Raw genomic sequence first — 12,959 nt, forward strand, 5'->3', positions numbered from 1 at the left:
ACGACACCCAGTGGCATCACGACATCCGAGTCTTCCATCAAGAGCACAGAGAACATGAGCCCCATGTCCACAACAGCTATCAGCCCAACCGCTGGGAAAAGCCATGGGACCAGCCACGCTTCTCAAGAAACCCAAAAGAAAGAATTAGCTGGAAACCTAACTGGACGGGCAAAGCCAAACGATCGGCTCGTCCAACACCAACTAGAGTGGTTAAGCAGAGACAAAACCCACATCAGCACCACTCAGACATCCACAGTGCTAAGTCTGCACAAGAACAAGACTGTTCACCCTCAGAAGAACAAGTCATGAAACAACTGAAAGAGTTCCTTGAAAACCAGCTAACCATGAATGAATAGAAACAGAAGTCATGCTCGCTGTGACCAGCGACATAACGGAAGGCCGGTGGTCACCTAGTATCCCACCATATCAGGGATGACAGGCACCTGTTCCACGACCACCCAGAACGAACAAGTCTCTCACGGCCAACCGTTGACGAAAACCCTGAGGTACCAAAGAACCTCACCTCAGTCACCCATCACATACAAAGAAACTGTCAAATGAACTTCAAATCCAAGAACCACATTCATGTCTGTGCAACAGCAACCACTAAAGCACAGAAGGTCAGAAAGTCTGCCACAACCAGAAGGCATCACAAGGGAAATGCAACATAAGAGACAAAGTTTTGCACCCCAGCTTCACACAGCCATGCCAAACTACCTCCGACTGTCTGCTAAAGAACTTCCTGCCTTGCTGGACTGACCCCCATCTGAACACACCCTCATCCAAGCCAAGGATGCAGAGAGCATCTTCACTGACCTACAAGAAAAGGGGGGAGCCAAAACAGACTGAAACAGATCTGACCATACATACACTACACAATTAACACTCACAACATTACCTACACCCAGAGGTAACCACACCTACTGATAACACATGCGACCAACATATTCTTCCCACGAGTAGAATATTCAAATCTTAGCTTAACATAATTTTACATCCACCATGAAGGTACATGACACCTTAGCTGCACCTGCCATCCTAGCTCAACAGTATTTGCAACTCAGACTAGGAAAACCCGCAGCTACTTTGTTTTTTCCTCTTACCTATCCCTTTCCTTTCCCTCTTGCTTTAGCAGGTGAAACTCCTAGCCACCCTACAAGGATCAAAGGTCTGATATTAGGATTGACTTGCCACAACTAATATCCGCAAGCCACTCTAAACTGAATAGGAGCCAGAGAGCTCCATGCAAGATAGGCCAAATCATTTTACCACAGATGATGTCACCAGAAACTAAGGTGAACGTCTCTAAATTTAAAACCTAAAAGAAACAAACGAACTTAATCGCAAAATTTGATCAAAGGATCATTATACGAAAACAAATTTGACCAACAATTTCTAGGTGAATTTGACCATTTTCCGGGTACACATGTACCCAGATAACGTAATGCCCTGCACCAGTACGGTAACTGTCCTGGAAGTGTTGTCTTGTTGTTTGCTGTGTTTGTGTCTGCTTCTTCTGCCTTCGTTTCAGCCTGAAGCACACCTAATCAACTAAGAACTCGCAACATTAACACCAAAAGGACACTTGTTGATAACCGGAGATTGTCAAATTTGGTCAAGTAACCAAGATTAATGGTCAAAGAGATCTTGAACATCACATGAGAATCATTAGAGATGGAGTTGCCACAACTGAGGGTTGGTGGGCTCTCCCCCCACTGAGGACACAGGAATTCGCAATAACATATCGGTTTACTGAATAATTAAGTAAATAAAATTCCTTAATTAACCTTTGTAAAGAAATCTTATTCTCTGCTGTCTCAGATGTCGACATCTCTGTCCTGTGTCAGCCACCGCAGTTTCTCTATGTGCAACCTCACCGCTAGATGCTCTAAAATTTTCACACTGCACCTTTAACCTTTAACAAGTGCCATTATCAAGAGTACCACGACACATACGTGTGCTGCTGTTGATGTAGAACACACTGTGCTTTGTTTACGAAGTAGCTTTGTTTTCTTGTAGCTTCATAAATCTATGGTTGAAGCATTGATGTCACATGGACCATTTTAACAATATCTTTACCACATTTCTTTGCCTTGACTGTGGTAGGACCCTTGCTGTCTATGCAGGGTCAGAAAGCTCTCAGATTTCATCAAAAATTTCCTAATTTGTGTTCCGAAGATGAATAAAGGGTTTGGAACGACATGAAGGGGAGTAATTAATGACAGAATTTCTATTTGGGTTTTCGTGTTCCATTTTAAGAGCAATTCTCAGAAATGTTATGCATATGGGCCCTAAGGTCATATTCACAAAACATCTTAAGGCTAAAAGTAGCACCTAACTTGCAGATTTAAGAAAAACTAATAAAGAAAAGAAAAAAAAAGAATAATGTGCCTCTTAAATATTTCACAAAGCATTTAATACCAAAAACAGCTCCTAAATGTGTGAAAAGCTTGGGGCAGTGGTGGACTGGCCATCTGGGGCACTGAGAGTTTTCCCGGGGACCTTTATACATACATTTATAAATATATATAAAGAATAAATTATAGTAAGTGTGCGTAGCCTATACAAATGGCCCGTGCGGCTCACTTGAGTCAGAAATTTGAATTAATTAAGTGTGCTCTGGCTCAGTGCAGCAGCTCAAAAGCACTCATCAATGTTGAAATGTTTTAAATAGTCAATCAAATCAAGATTCTCTGTTCACAGAAGCTGAGCTGTGCAGCACTTGAATGAGAGCTGAAGATGTAAGCAGCTAGACATTATGAGACAATTCAGCAATATTTGACAACTGTTTATGAACAAAAATGTTTGACGACATTCATTTTTATGGATGCAAACTACTACTGGCCTTTTCGAATTTCTCAGGTTTTAATGCCATTTACGGTATTCATCACAATTGATGTGTCAACTTTATGAAATTAACAAGAATTTGCATATTCTTATCTAAGATTATGCATTATTAACTGTATTATGAATAATTATTACATTTATATCATTATTAATCTTTTTGAGAATATGTATTCAATGCCTTAACAGTTTTACCCCAACTGACCTTTTAAGACACAACATGAGACTGTATGCTGTTGCTATGTGGCTATGTTAACAACTTGTTATGTATCAACTCAGACACAGACCGATGTTTTTAGAACAAGTACTTTTTTGTACTTCTTTGTACAAGTACTTGTATTTGCCTTTTTAAAGTTTGTGTTGGTGGTAGGGTTGGGCGATGTCGACCAATTTGGCATCGTACGATGTCTAATGTGAAACATCGCGATGGACGATGGCATCGTCTACGGCGGGGGGCGGGGCAGGGGTGAGGGATGGTTGTTGTTAAATAATTAATTCATAACAAATTAATTAAATGTAGCCTACCGTTTCCACCAGTGCTATATTTGAGCCGGATTTTTAAAGATCCGGCATTAACAAGGGCATTAGATCGTGACAGTGCATCCGTGCATACCAGACAGAGCAAGCTGTCTAACAAACCCGTTATGTAGATGCATTTCGATGATGTGTGTTGGTCCTTAACATATTTTCGACCAGTCAGCTTTTTTAAGTTCAAAATCGCTCTCATTGATTGCTTACTGCTTAACCCACTCTCTCCAAACGCATTTAATGAGCAGCCGAATGTTTAGAGAGAAAGTGTAATATCGGAAATAATACCAAATCAAGCAAAATAAAAGCGAAACTAAAAATAGCAGGCGTTGGGCTCACGTACCTCTGTAATTCGGCACATATCCAAGTGTTTCCATATTCCCAATGTATCTGAATGATAAACTATTATTTATAATGTATACTAGGCTTTGTACTGTACGTTCGTATTTCGATGCAAAAAATATATTCTCTTGTTTTTTGTTCCAAGCTCTGTTCGTTATGGTAAAACCATGAAAAAGGCATATTTGGTGTAGTTTATTTAATCTAATTTAATTAAAATTATTTAGATTTTTTTTTTGGTGCTTTTGTATGCCTCATTTATTAATGTAAACGAACTAGTTCGTGTAATTTGTTTGGAGTTCACTGTTATTTGTATTGTGATCGCTAACAACATCCTTGTTATTATTTCCTAATAAAAATAATAATAATAAAAATAATAAAATAAGTAAAGAAGCGGAAATTGAAAGCATGCATTTCATTTGGCTATATAGTGTGATTAAGTGTGTGCTTTTTGCGAGCGGGTTGCTGCTGCTGCTACTGCGGCGGGGGCGGGGCGGGGCATCGCGATGCCGGCTCAGCATTGTGATGTCTATCGGCCATCGGCGATGGACGATGGCATCGTCTATCGACCCAACCCTAGTTGGTGGGCAAACATACAAATTAATAACACCTTTGGTCACGAGCTGAGACATGAGTAATGTGCTCTTTATCAAAATTAGACATATAAGTGACCTATAGACTTCCTGTCCTGTCTGGTTTTAGGGTATAAGAAGTGCTAACCCTGCACCCCTTGCAGATCGGAGACTTCAGACTCTGTCTTTTACTCTGATGGGTGCACCTAGACAGTCTTATATTTCTATTAGACTTATTTAATCAGACTCTAATTTGATTCTAACTGGCTTTGAATTTGACTTAGATCTTTAATTCAACTTTGATTTTAATTCTAATTAGACTTTTGATTCGGCTGTATTTGATCAGATTGAAAAAATATTTAACTATTGCCAACTTGGAATTAGGAATTAATATGTTTATTCCTTTTAATCAAAATTATATGAATGGAACTAACAGTCATTAATAATGTGATTCTTGTTGTTGCTGCTATTCTTTTAATTGTGGCATATATTTTTATACTCAAAAATATGTCTTTTGAAAACTTTGAATAAATTTATAAGCTTTTTAACCCCTACCCGTCTGATGTGGAATCAATCATTTTTGTTTTGCATTAACAGTTGTTTTCACTAGACATATGAGTGAATGTTTGTATATATCTATCTATTCTTTCTTCCATATTTAAATATAATATAATACATAAAATACATTCTACCTAATATATAAAATATTTTAAAAACCCTGTAAAATATCATTCTCAAACATACTCTATAACATTGTAAATCTGAAGACTTTTGCTTTTAAATGCCATGATTAGGAAAGTGATATATATTATAATAAAAACATGTGCTAATTAGTTCACATACATTATTTTAGATATACACTGGCAAAAGAAGGCTGAGTTTATTAGATCAAAAGTACAGTAAAACAATTTATTTTTAAATAAAACACATAAAATACTGGTTTTCAATTGCTGTGACTAAAGCTGAATTAGCTGATTACTAAACTAAATTACATTATCCATAGCTACGAGATCAACCCCTGCCCTTTCTCTTAGCTCAATATTTCTCCCAATTCCCTTTTGCTTCATTTTTAGTAGTGGTGGGCCGTTATCGGTGTTAACGTGAGACTCTTATCGGGTGATAAAAAAAATATCGCCGTTAATCTATTCTCAAAGTTGGGTTGGGAGCTGGGTCTATACCAGTGATGCGCGGGTCAATGTATAAACAACTCGAACCCGACCGAAGTTTTCAACTAACCCGCCCGCAATTCGGACCGCAAAAAAAGAAGAAAATATTGTACCCGCCCCACTTCCTGACCCGCATGTTTAATATATGCGGCTATGCGGTGGAGATGCGTTTAGTCAAACATCATTCAGCATTAATTAGGTATGACAAAATAATATTATTTTATATATATTAACTGTATAGTTATAATAGTTTTATCAAATGAATAAGAAAATTATAGTGCCTTGAATTTATTAGGTAATGTTTAATTTCGTTTGTTTCGCTCTCTGGAAATGTAAAGAAAAAATACAGTTTTTACTTGGAATTCGTTTTTAATCCCTGGTTTTAAACAAGCATATTTTAAAATAGTTTAAAATAGTGCTAGAAATTTTATAATTAAGGAAATTAAACAGGCATTTGAAAAGACATAGTGAAATGTGTCTAATAATTCCAAAAAGAAAGAGAAGCATTGGACATAATGAAAATATCCAAGACTTTAGGAATACCATTTTCTTAACAATGTGTTTATCCAGTCTAATCGAAGTGTGCATCTCTCCCCCGACTTTCCCAACAAAAATCCCACCCCTCTCAGAAAATACATAAAACTGACATTACTGAGCTATATGTGTTTAAAAGTAGCCTATTAAAATGGTACAATGGCATTGCTCAGTTCAACGTGTTGGGAAATCGGGCATTTTGTCCCGCATCAGCATTTATTCAACAGTTAATAACGCTCAACATTCAAAAGGTAAATATTATTCAGCCAATAAAGTGTAGGTCTATGTATTTCATAGAAAACTGTGTCTAGTACCATATAAATTACAAAGGTTTAATTGGCATCTTTATTTCAAACGACCTGACCGACCGCGACCCGAATATCATTAAAAATATTTTTGGATGACTCGTAACCGCGGGTGACCGCAGGCACCCGCTCATTTTGGATCAACCCGCGCATCACTGGCCTATACTACACAAGCTATGAGGACTTTCATGAGCTGTTTTTAACGCTTTAAGGGACAAAAGAGCAGACTGAATGCTGTCACGGTTGCTAGGCGACAGGATATGAGCAACGGGTAAGGGAGGGAACTGAAAGAAGGGTAGGCTGTCCAAATTCACAGACACCTACTTCCGGGTTTTGCGGTCGTCGGAGGACCCCTCCTCCTTCAACTGGGTAGGAAGGATCCTAAGGAGGATGCAGACCCTGAATTTGGGCACAGCCATGGATGCAGCTATGAAGTTGCCGGGTTTATCTATGCCCACCACTAATTTTTAGTTACATTTTCTATTTAGTTCATTTTTTTAAATGTTGATACCTCTCCTCCCAACCCGTAGACAGGCAGGGAAATGTAACTGTGTTTAATTGCCTTTTATAAGTTTTTATTTGATTTGTCTTACAACTATACTCCACTCTCATCAATTTTCTCATTATTGAATCACCCTCATGCCATGCCAGATGTGTATGACTGACTTTTTTTTTTAGATGAACACAATTGAAAATTGTTAGAGAAATATTAAATCTCTGTGAGCCCATATTATGAAATATACAGTGCACAGAATCCTTAAAAGCTGTGAAACTCATTCTGAAGCTGATGTGAGACATTATTATGCGCTCACGTGCTCTCATGAACATGCGTATCGTGTGACAGTTGGCCTGAAGCAGTGATCTGCGGTTAAAAATATGTTTACTAATAATCTGCAAAAAAAGTTTACTAATAATTTTCCTATTTCCTAAAACTATTGTTTTTCTTCTTCAGAAGACATTGATTCATCAACTGGGGTATTTTTGGATTATAGCTGTATCTGTTTAGATGGATGAAATTTACAGTTTTTTTCTAAGAAAAACACTGCACTACAACAAACACACATCTGAAGATCATACTCAGTGCTACTTACCAAGCTGATCTGGAGGCTTCAACTACAGGCAAGAGCTTCAGAAGAACTTCATCAGATTTCATGTGGTTTTGGTCTTGCTCTCTGCTGATGTAATTACTCAAATCAAATTGATCTAGCTGCTCTGACGTCAACAAAACAAAGACAACAGCTGACCACTGTGACGAGGACAATCCGGCTCTTGACAGACCTCCAGATCTGAGATACTCCTGGACTTCATTCACCAGAGACTGATCACCCAGTTCATTTAGACTGTGGAACAGATTGATGGATTTTTCCGGTGAGGGATTCATTTTTATTCTTATTTTAATGTAATCAACTGTTTTCTCTTTGCTGTATGAGATGTTTCCAACTTGTGTCAGGAGGACTTTTAGGACCATCTGATTGGACTCCAGTGAGAGACCCAGAAGAAATCGGACAAAAAGGTCTAGTTGTCCATTCTTACTCTGTAAGGCCTTGTCCACAGCTCTCTGATGCAGGTCAGATATTGTGTGACACGTGAACTCATGTGCATGTTCTGAGGTGAGGTTCTCAATGAGCACATCTCTCTTGTCCAGCAGGAATGAAAGCAGCACATATAGAGCTGCGAGATGCTCCTGAATGCTGAGATGAACAAAGCAGAAGACTTTCCCCTGATACAAGCCCAACTCCTCTCTGAAGATCTGAGTGCACAGTCCTGAGTAAACTGATGCTTCTGTCTCATCAATGCCACACTCTCTCAGGTCTTCCTCATAGAAGATCAGGTTACCTTTCACAAGCTGCTGGAAAGCTAGTTTCCCCAGTTTGAGGATCATATCTTCATCCTTCACTTTCTTCTCATAGTCCTTCTCATGTTTGATGTTGGTCTGAATGATCAGGAAGTGTGTGTACATTTGAGTGAGAGTCTTGGGAATCTCTCCACTCTCTACTTGACTCATCATCTTCTCCAGAACAGTGGCTGAGATCCAGCAGAACACAGGGATGTGGCACATGATGAAGAGGCTCCTCGATGACTTCAGGTGTGTAATGGTTGTATTGGCCAGACTCTGATCAATGATTCTCTTCCTGAAGTATTCCTCCTTCTGTGGTTCATTGAAGCCTCGTACCTCTGTCACTCGATGGACACACTCAGAGGGGATGAGATGAGCTGCTGCTGGTCTGGAGGTGATCCAGATGAGAGCAGAGGGAAGCAGATTCCCCACAATCAGGTTCGTCAGCAGTGCGTCCACTGAGGCTGATTCACTCACATCACACAATTTCACATTGCTCTGAAAATCCAGAGAGAACCGACACTCATCCAGACCATCGAAAACAAAGACAACCTTAAATTCATCACTGAATGGTTTCATTTCTTTCGTTTCAGGGAAGAAAATATGCAGAAGATCTGAAAGACTGAGTGTTTTGTCCTTCATCAAGTTGATCTCTCTGAAAGGAAGTGGAAATATGAGCTGGACGTCCTGATTCTCTTTCCCTTCAGCCCAGTCCAGGATGAACTTCTGCACAGAGACTGTTTTTCCAATGCCAGCGACTCCCTTTGTCAGCACAGTTCTGATGGCTTTGTCTTGTCCAGGTAAAGGTCTGAAGATGTCATTGCATTTGATCGCTGTGTCCTCTGTTGCTGCTCTCCTGGACTGTGTCTCAATCTGTCTCACCTCATGCTGATTATTGATGTCTCCACTCTCACTCTCTGTGATGTAGAGCTCTGTGTAGATCTCATTCAGCAGTGTTGGGTTTCCCTGCTTTGCCGTTCCCTCATACAGACACTCAAACTTCTTCCTCACACTTGATCTGAATGTCTTGAGGGGTTCAGCAGGGTCATGGCTGTACGATTAAAATAAAATAAAAAATATTAGAATGTGTTATATATTCTTATTTAACAATATATGCATACTTCATTGACTATATATGATAACAATATATTTGTTTAATGAGATCTTCTTTAAGTTTAGTACATGTGGGTCAATTTTCGTTCCTAGAGGGTCGGTGTCCTGCAGAGTGTAGTTCTAATCAGCTCCAAAACATCTGTCCGGAAGTTTCTAGTAATCCTAAAGACCTTTATTCAAGTGTGTTTAATTAGGGTTGGACCTAAATTCTGCAAAACAGTGCTTTCTGACACCCATGGTTTACGAAGTTTAGACTGTTAGTAGGTTAACATGGTAATAAAGATGTGAGAATGTCTTTGGTAACAAATAATGCCAGACCCAGCATTAATATTTATCTTACTGCATGTTTCAAAGCAGTTTTAAAGTGAAATCTCCAGTGAGTGGTGCTAAAATTGAGTGTTCAGTACATGACCGTGGATTTATTATGTTGGTATATTCACGTATTGCTGCATTTTTACTATGTTGCTTAAATTACGTATTGCAGCTGTTCAGAACTGAAATGTTTGGGCAGGCACATCTCCATGTGGGAGAGAGGGGCATTGGGGAGCAGTGCCTAAAGCATTTACCTGAACCCAAGATTAGATTGACCCAAGATGTATCCTTTAAAGTTCTGCAAAGCATTTACTGACTGCTCACTCTTCTTGGGCATACAGCTGGATTCTGGCAGGTTCGGTCTGTTGCAGTGAAGTTAAACACAAAAAGTGAATGTAATTCACATATTAATTACTTATGTCATGATTGATTGCTCTTGGAAACTAAAATGTTTCAATAAAATGTTTTATTCTGTTATAGACAAAGTGTTATAGTCCACATATTGGAGCTGTTAATTATGACCTTCATTCTGACATGCACTGCATACAGGCATTTCAAACTCATTACAGCATTAAATTTGTACAAACAAGTGCAAAAAGATAAACACTTGAGTACAGTGAGTACCTAAACCCAAGATTCGTGTGTCCACTAAGCTTAGGTGGAGGATCCATTGACCAATCACTCTTCATGGACACACAGCTGGGTTCTGGAGGATCCGGTCTGTGCATTAAAGATGAAGAAAACAATGTTATCCACATACTGTTATTGTCACAACTATGTTTGATCATTTCTGCTTGAGACTTTCATTTAGAAGTTTTTCCATTTCTGGTGTATCTTAGTACCCATTTGCTGTATTTCCTGTTTCCATGAGTTCTAGTGTGTTCTCACTTATTTCCATAGGTACCGATTTGGTTCTTCACCAGTGTCTTGTTTAAATAAATGTCATCTTGTGTATTTATACTCCTCAGTTTAATCAGATTATTGTTGATTATTGTCTTTGTGTAAATGCAAGCCATTTATGTTGCATTTGTGCGCTTGCTTGCTTGCCTGTCGGATTACCTTATTAAAATAAATACTGCATCCCTGTCCCTGTCTCTATTCCCTACACAGCAACATTTTTTCAGTTAACAGATTCAGGTGACTAAATTATTACATTTATATGTGATCTATTGTTAAATACATGACAGTAAGTACAGCTGTTATAGAATATGCAACCATATATCAGTTATGATATTTTAATTAAGATTTTCCAATGCATTAAAAATAAAGGCACAGAAAAATTATTTAATTGTATTAAAACTAACAGTTTAGTACAATGTTTACCTAGACTTTTTGTGTCCACTAAGCTTGGGTGGAGGATCCATTGACCAGTCACTCTTCAGGGACACACAGCTGGGTGCTGGAGGATCTGGTCTGTGCATTGAATGTGAACACAAACACTGAAATTAATTCACACACACTTATATGAATGACATTTGTACTGAACTGATTCTATTATTCCAATTATGTATTATGCTACTGGAGACTTTACAACAAGTGCACTTCCATATCAGAGCTGTTAATTACGATCTTTCTATTAATATCTCCTGAAAAGCACTACTGAACAATTCTTTCTTTCTTTCAACACAGATGTAACAGGACCAACAGTTTATACAGGGTTTACCTAATCCCAAGGTCAGTGTGTCCACTAAATTTAGGTGGAGGATCCATTGACCAATCAGTCTTCATGGACACACAGCTGGGTTCAGATGACTTTGATCTCTGCATCTGGAGAGAACTGAAACAGAACAAATTAGAATGAGACAATGACAATGCCTGCCTGCCTGTTCATTAACTGAATATTTATGGTAAATGAACCAGTTAATTGTGTCAACAACACATTTTGTCTGCTTTTAATTATTAAAGCTCAAAATTTAAATATGAGAGTATGAGGTAAAACCATGCAGCTGAAGTGCCACTGTAAAAATCACACATTAATAATAATGCTAGTTATGTAGGGAACTGTGGTTCTCTAAATTCTGGAAGATTGCAGAAGGCAACCACTAGTGGACAACTGCAGCATCAGTTAGTTAGGTGGAGCCAGAGCCATAGAGAAAGAGAGTTGCAACACGCTTTGATCTCGCCGCCGCGCGGTCACGTGGTTCATGGAGCTCTGAATAGTTCCAAACAACTCCGCGCTGTCAATGTGCTTGAATGGGTTTAAGTAGGATAGACAGCAGTTTTACTATATTTGCAGCAATTTCGAGTAATTATTAACACATAATGTGCATTAATTGTTTATTGATAACTTCTCTGAATACGGCTTAAAATCGCATTTTATATTGGGGAATGATAAAGAGACATAATTAATATGCTCTCATCTTTGGCAGTCAAATGTGACCAAACACCTTAAGTGTAACTTTTATTCAATTAAATAAATGTAATATATAGTTCAGTTCTATTTAGTTAATATTTTGAGGAGTTTACTAAATAATATGTGCAATAATGATCCTGACCCTTTAAAAGATAACATTTTCTAATATAGTATTTATATTACAGTTAGTGTAATGTTAAGGTTAAATACATTTGAATGTGTATTTGGACATGATCAAACACTCTTTTTTTTTATAAACATTCATTTTTTTATGTTTCGATTTAACGATTTATGTTAAATAAAAAAAGTAATTTACTCATGTTATTTTATGATATTCAAATATACAACATAAGTGAATATTATAAAAGGCAAGCAAATATGGCATTTAACATAACAGAAAAGATGAAAATAGTGTTTAAACAAACACAAGGCAACCAATTGCATTCAGCATACATGTTTATCATATTTCTTGAATGCAGTCTTTACTGAAACTCATTCAACCTCCTACAGTGAGAGAAAGATTGCAGAAAGAATGGGCTTCTATGGAGGAACTATTGGTTGTTTGGAACTATTGGCCGCTCCATGACACGCTTTACTTCCGCATTCCTCAGTTCCTATGGAAGCCTATGGGAGTGTCGCAACTCTGTTTCTCTATGGCTCTGGGTGGAGCCACATAAGCTCAGAATTCAGTCTTGCCTTTTCTGGACACTAGGGGTGCAATGGTTCAGCTTACTCATGGTTCGGTTTGTATTAGGGGTGGGAAAAAAAATCGATATTGCAATATATTGTTGTGCTCTCTGTCGCAATAAATAATCGATACACTAACGGCCAATATCGATATTTTATTACAACACAAATGATTAATTTACCCGTCGTCAGTGTCACTGTCACTACCCAATATCTACCATTCTGTTTGCGGGGGGCGCTGTTCGAGTAAATAGGCGTAAAGTGGCGGAAGCAGCGGCCAGTGAAGAACACAAGTTATCTTACAACATCAGAGAAGAAGCGCAGAAAAAAAGAGAAGTGATAAGAATGGCGGAAGATAACGAAAAACAA

The 12,959-nt window shown here is 38.3% G+C and overlaps 1 protein-coding gene across 1 annotated transcript in view; it reads right to left on the bottom strand.

Moving 5' to 3' along the window:
• The window catches only part of LOC141336813 (NACHT, LRR and PYD domains-containing protein 3-like), a 98,638-nt gene that overhangs the window by 69,422 nt on the left and 16,257 nt on the right, over positions 1–12,959 (bottom strand). The window contains exons 2-6 of the mRNA XM_073842540.1: positions 11,214–11,327; positions 10,874–10,963; positions 10,175–10,270; positions 9,805–9,912; positions 7,380–9,176 (exon numbers count right to left, since the gene is read on the bottom strand). Of these exons, the coding sequence (XP_073698641.1) occupies positions 7,380–9,176; positions 9,805–9,912; positions 10,175–10,270; positions 10,874–10,963; positions 11,214–11,327 (2,205 nt within the window). The remainder of the gene's footprint in view (positions 1–7,379; positions 9,177–9,804; positions 9,913–10,174; positions 10,271–10,873; positions 10,964–11,213; positions 11,328–12,959) is intronic.

The sequence above is a fragment of the Garra rufa genome, chromosome 6, assembly GCF_049309525.1.
Source record: "Garra rufa chromosome 6, GarRuf1.0, whole genome shotgun sequence".
NCBI lineage: Eukaryota > Metazoa > Chordata > Actinopteri > Cypriniformes > Cyprinidae > Garra > Garra rufa.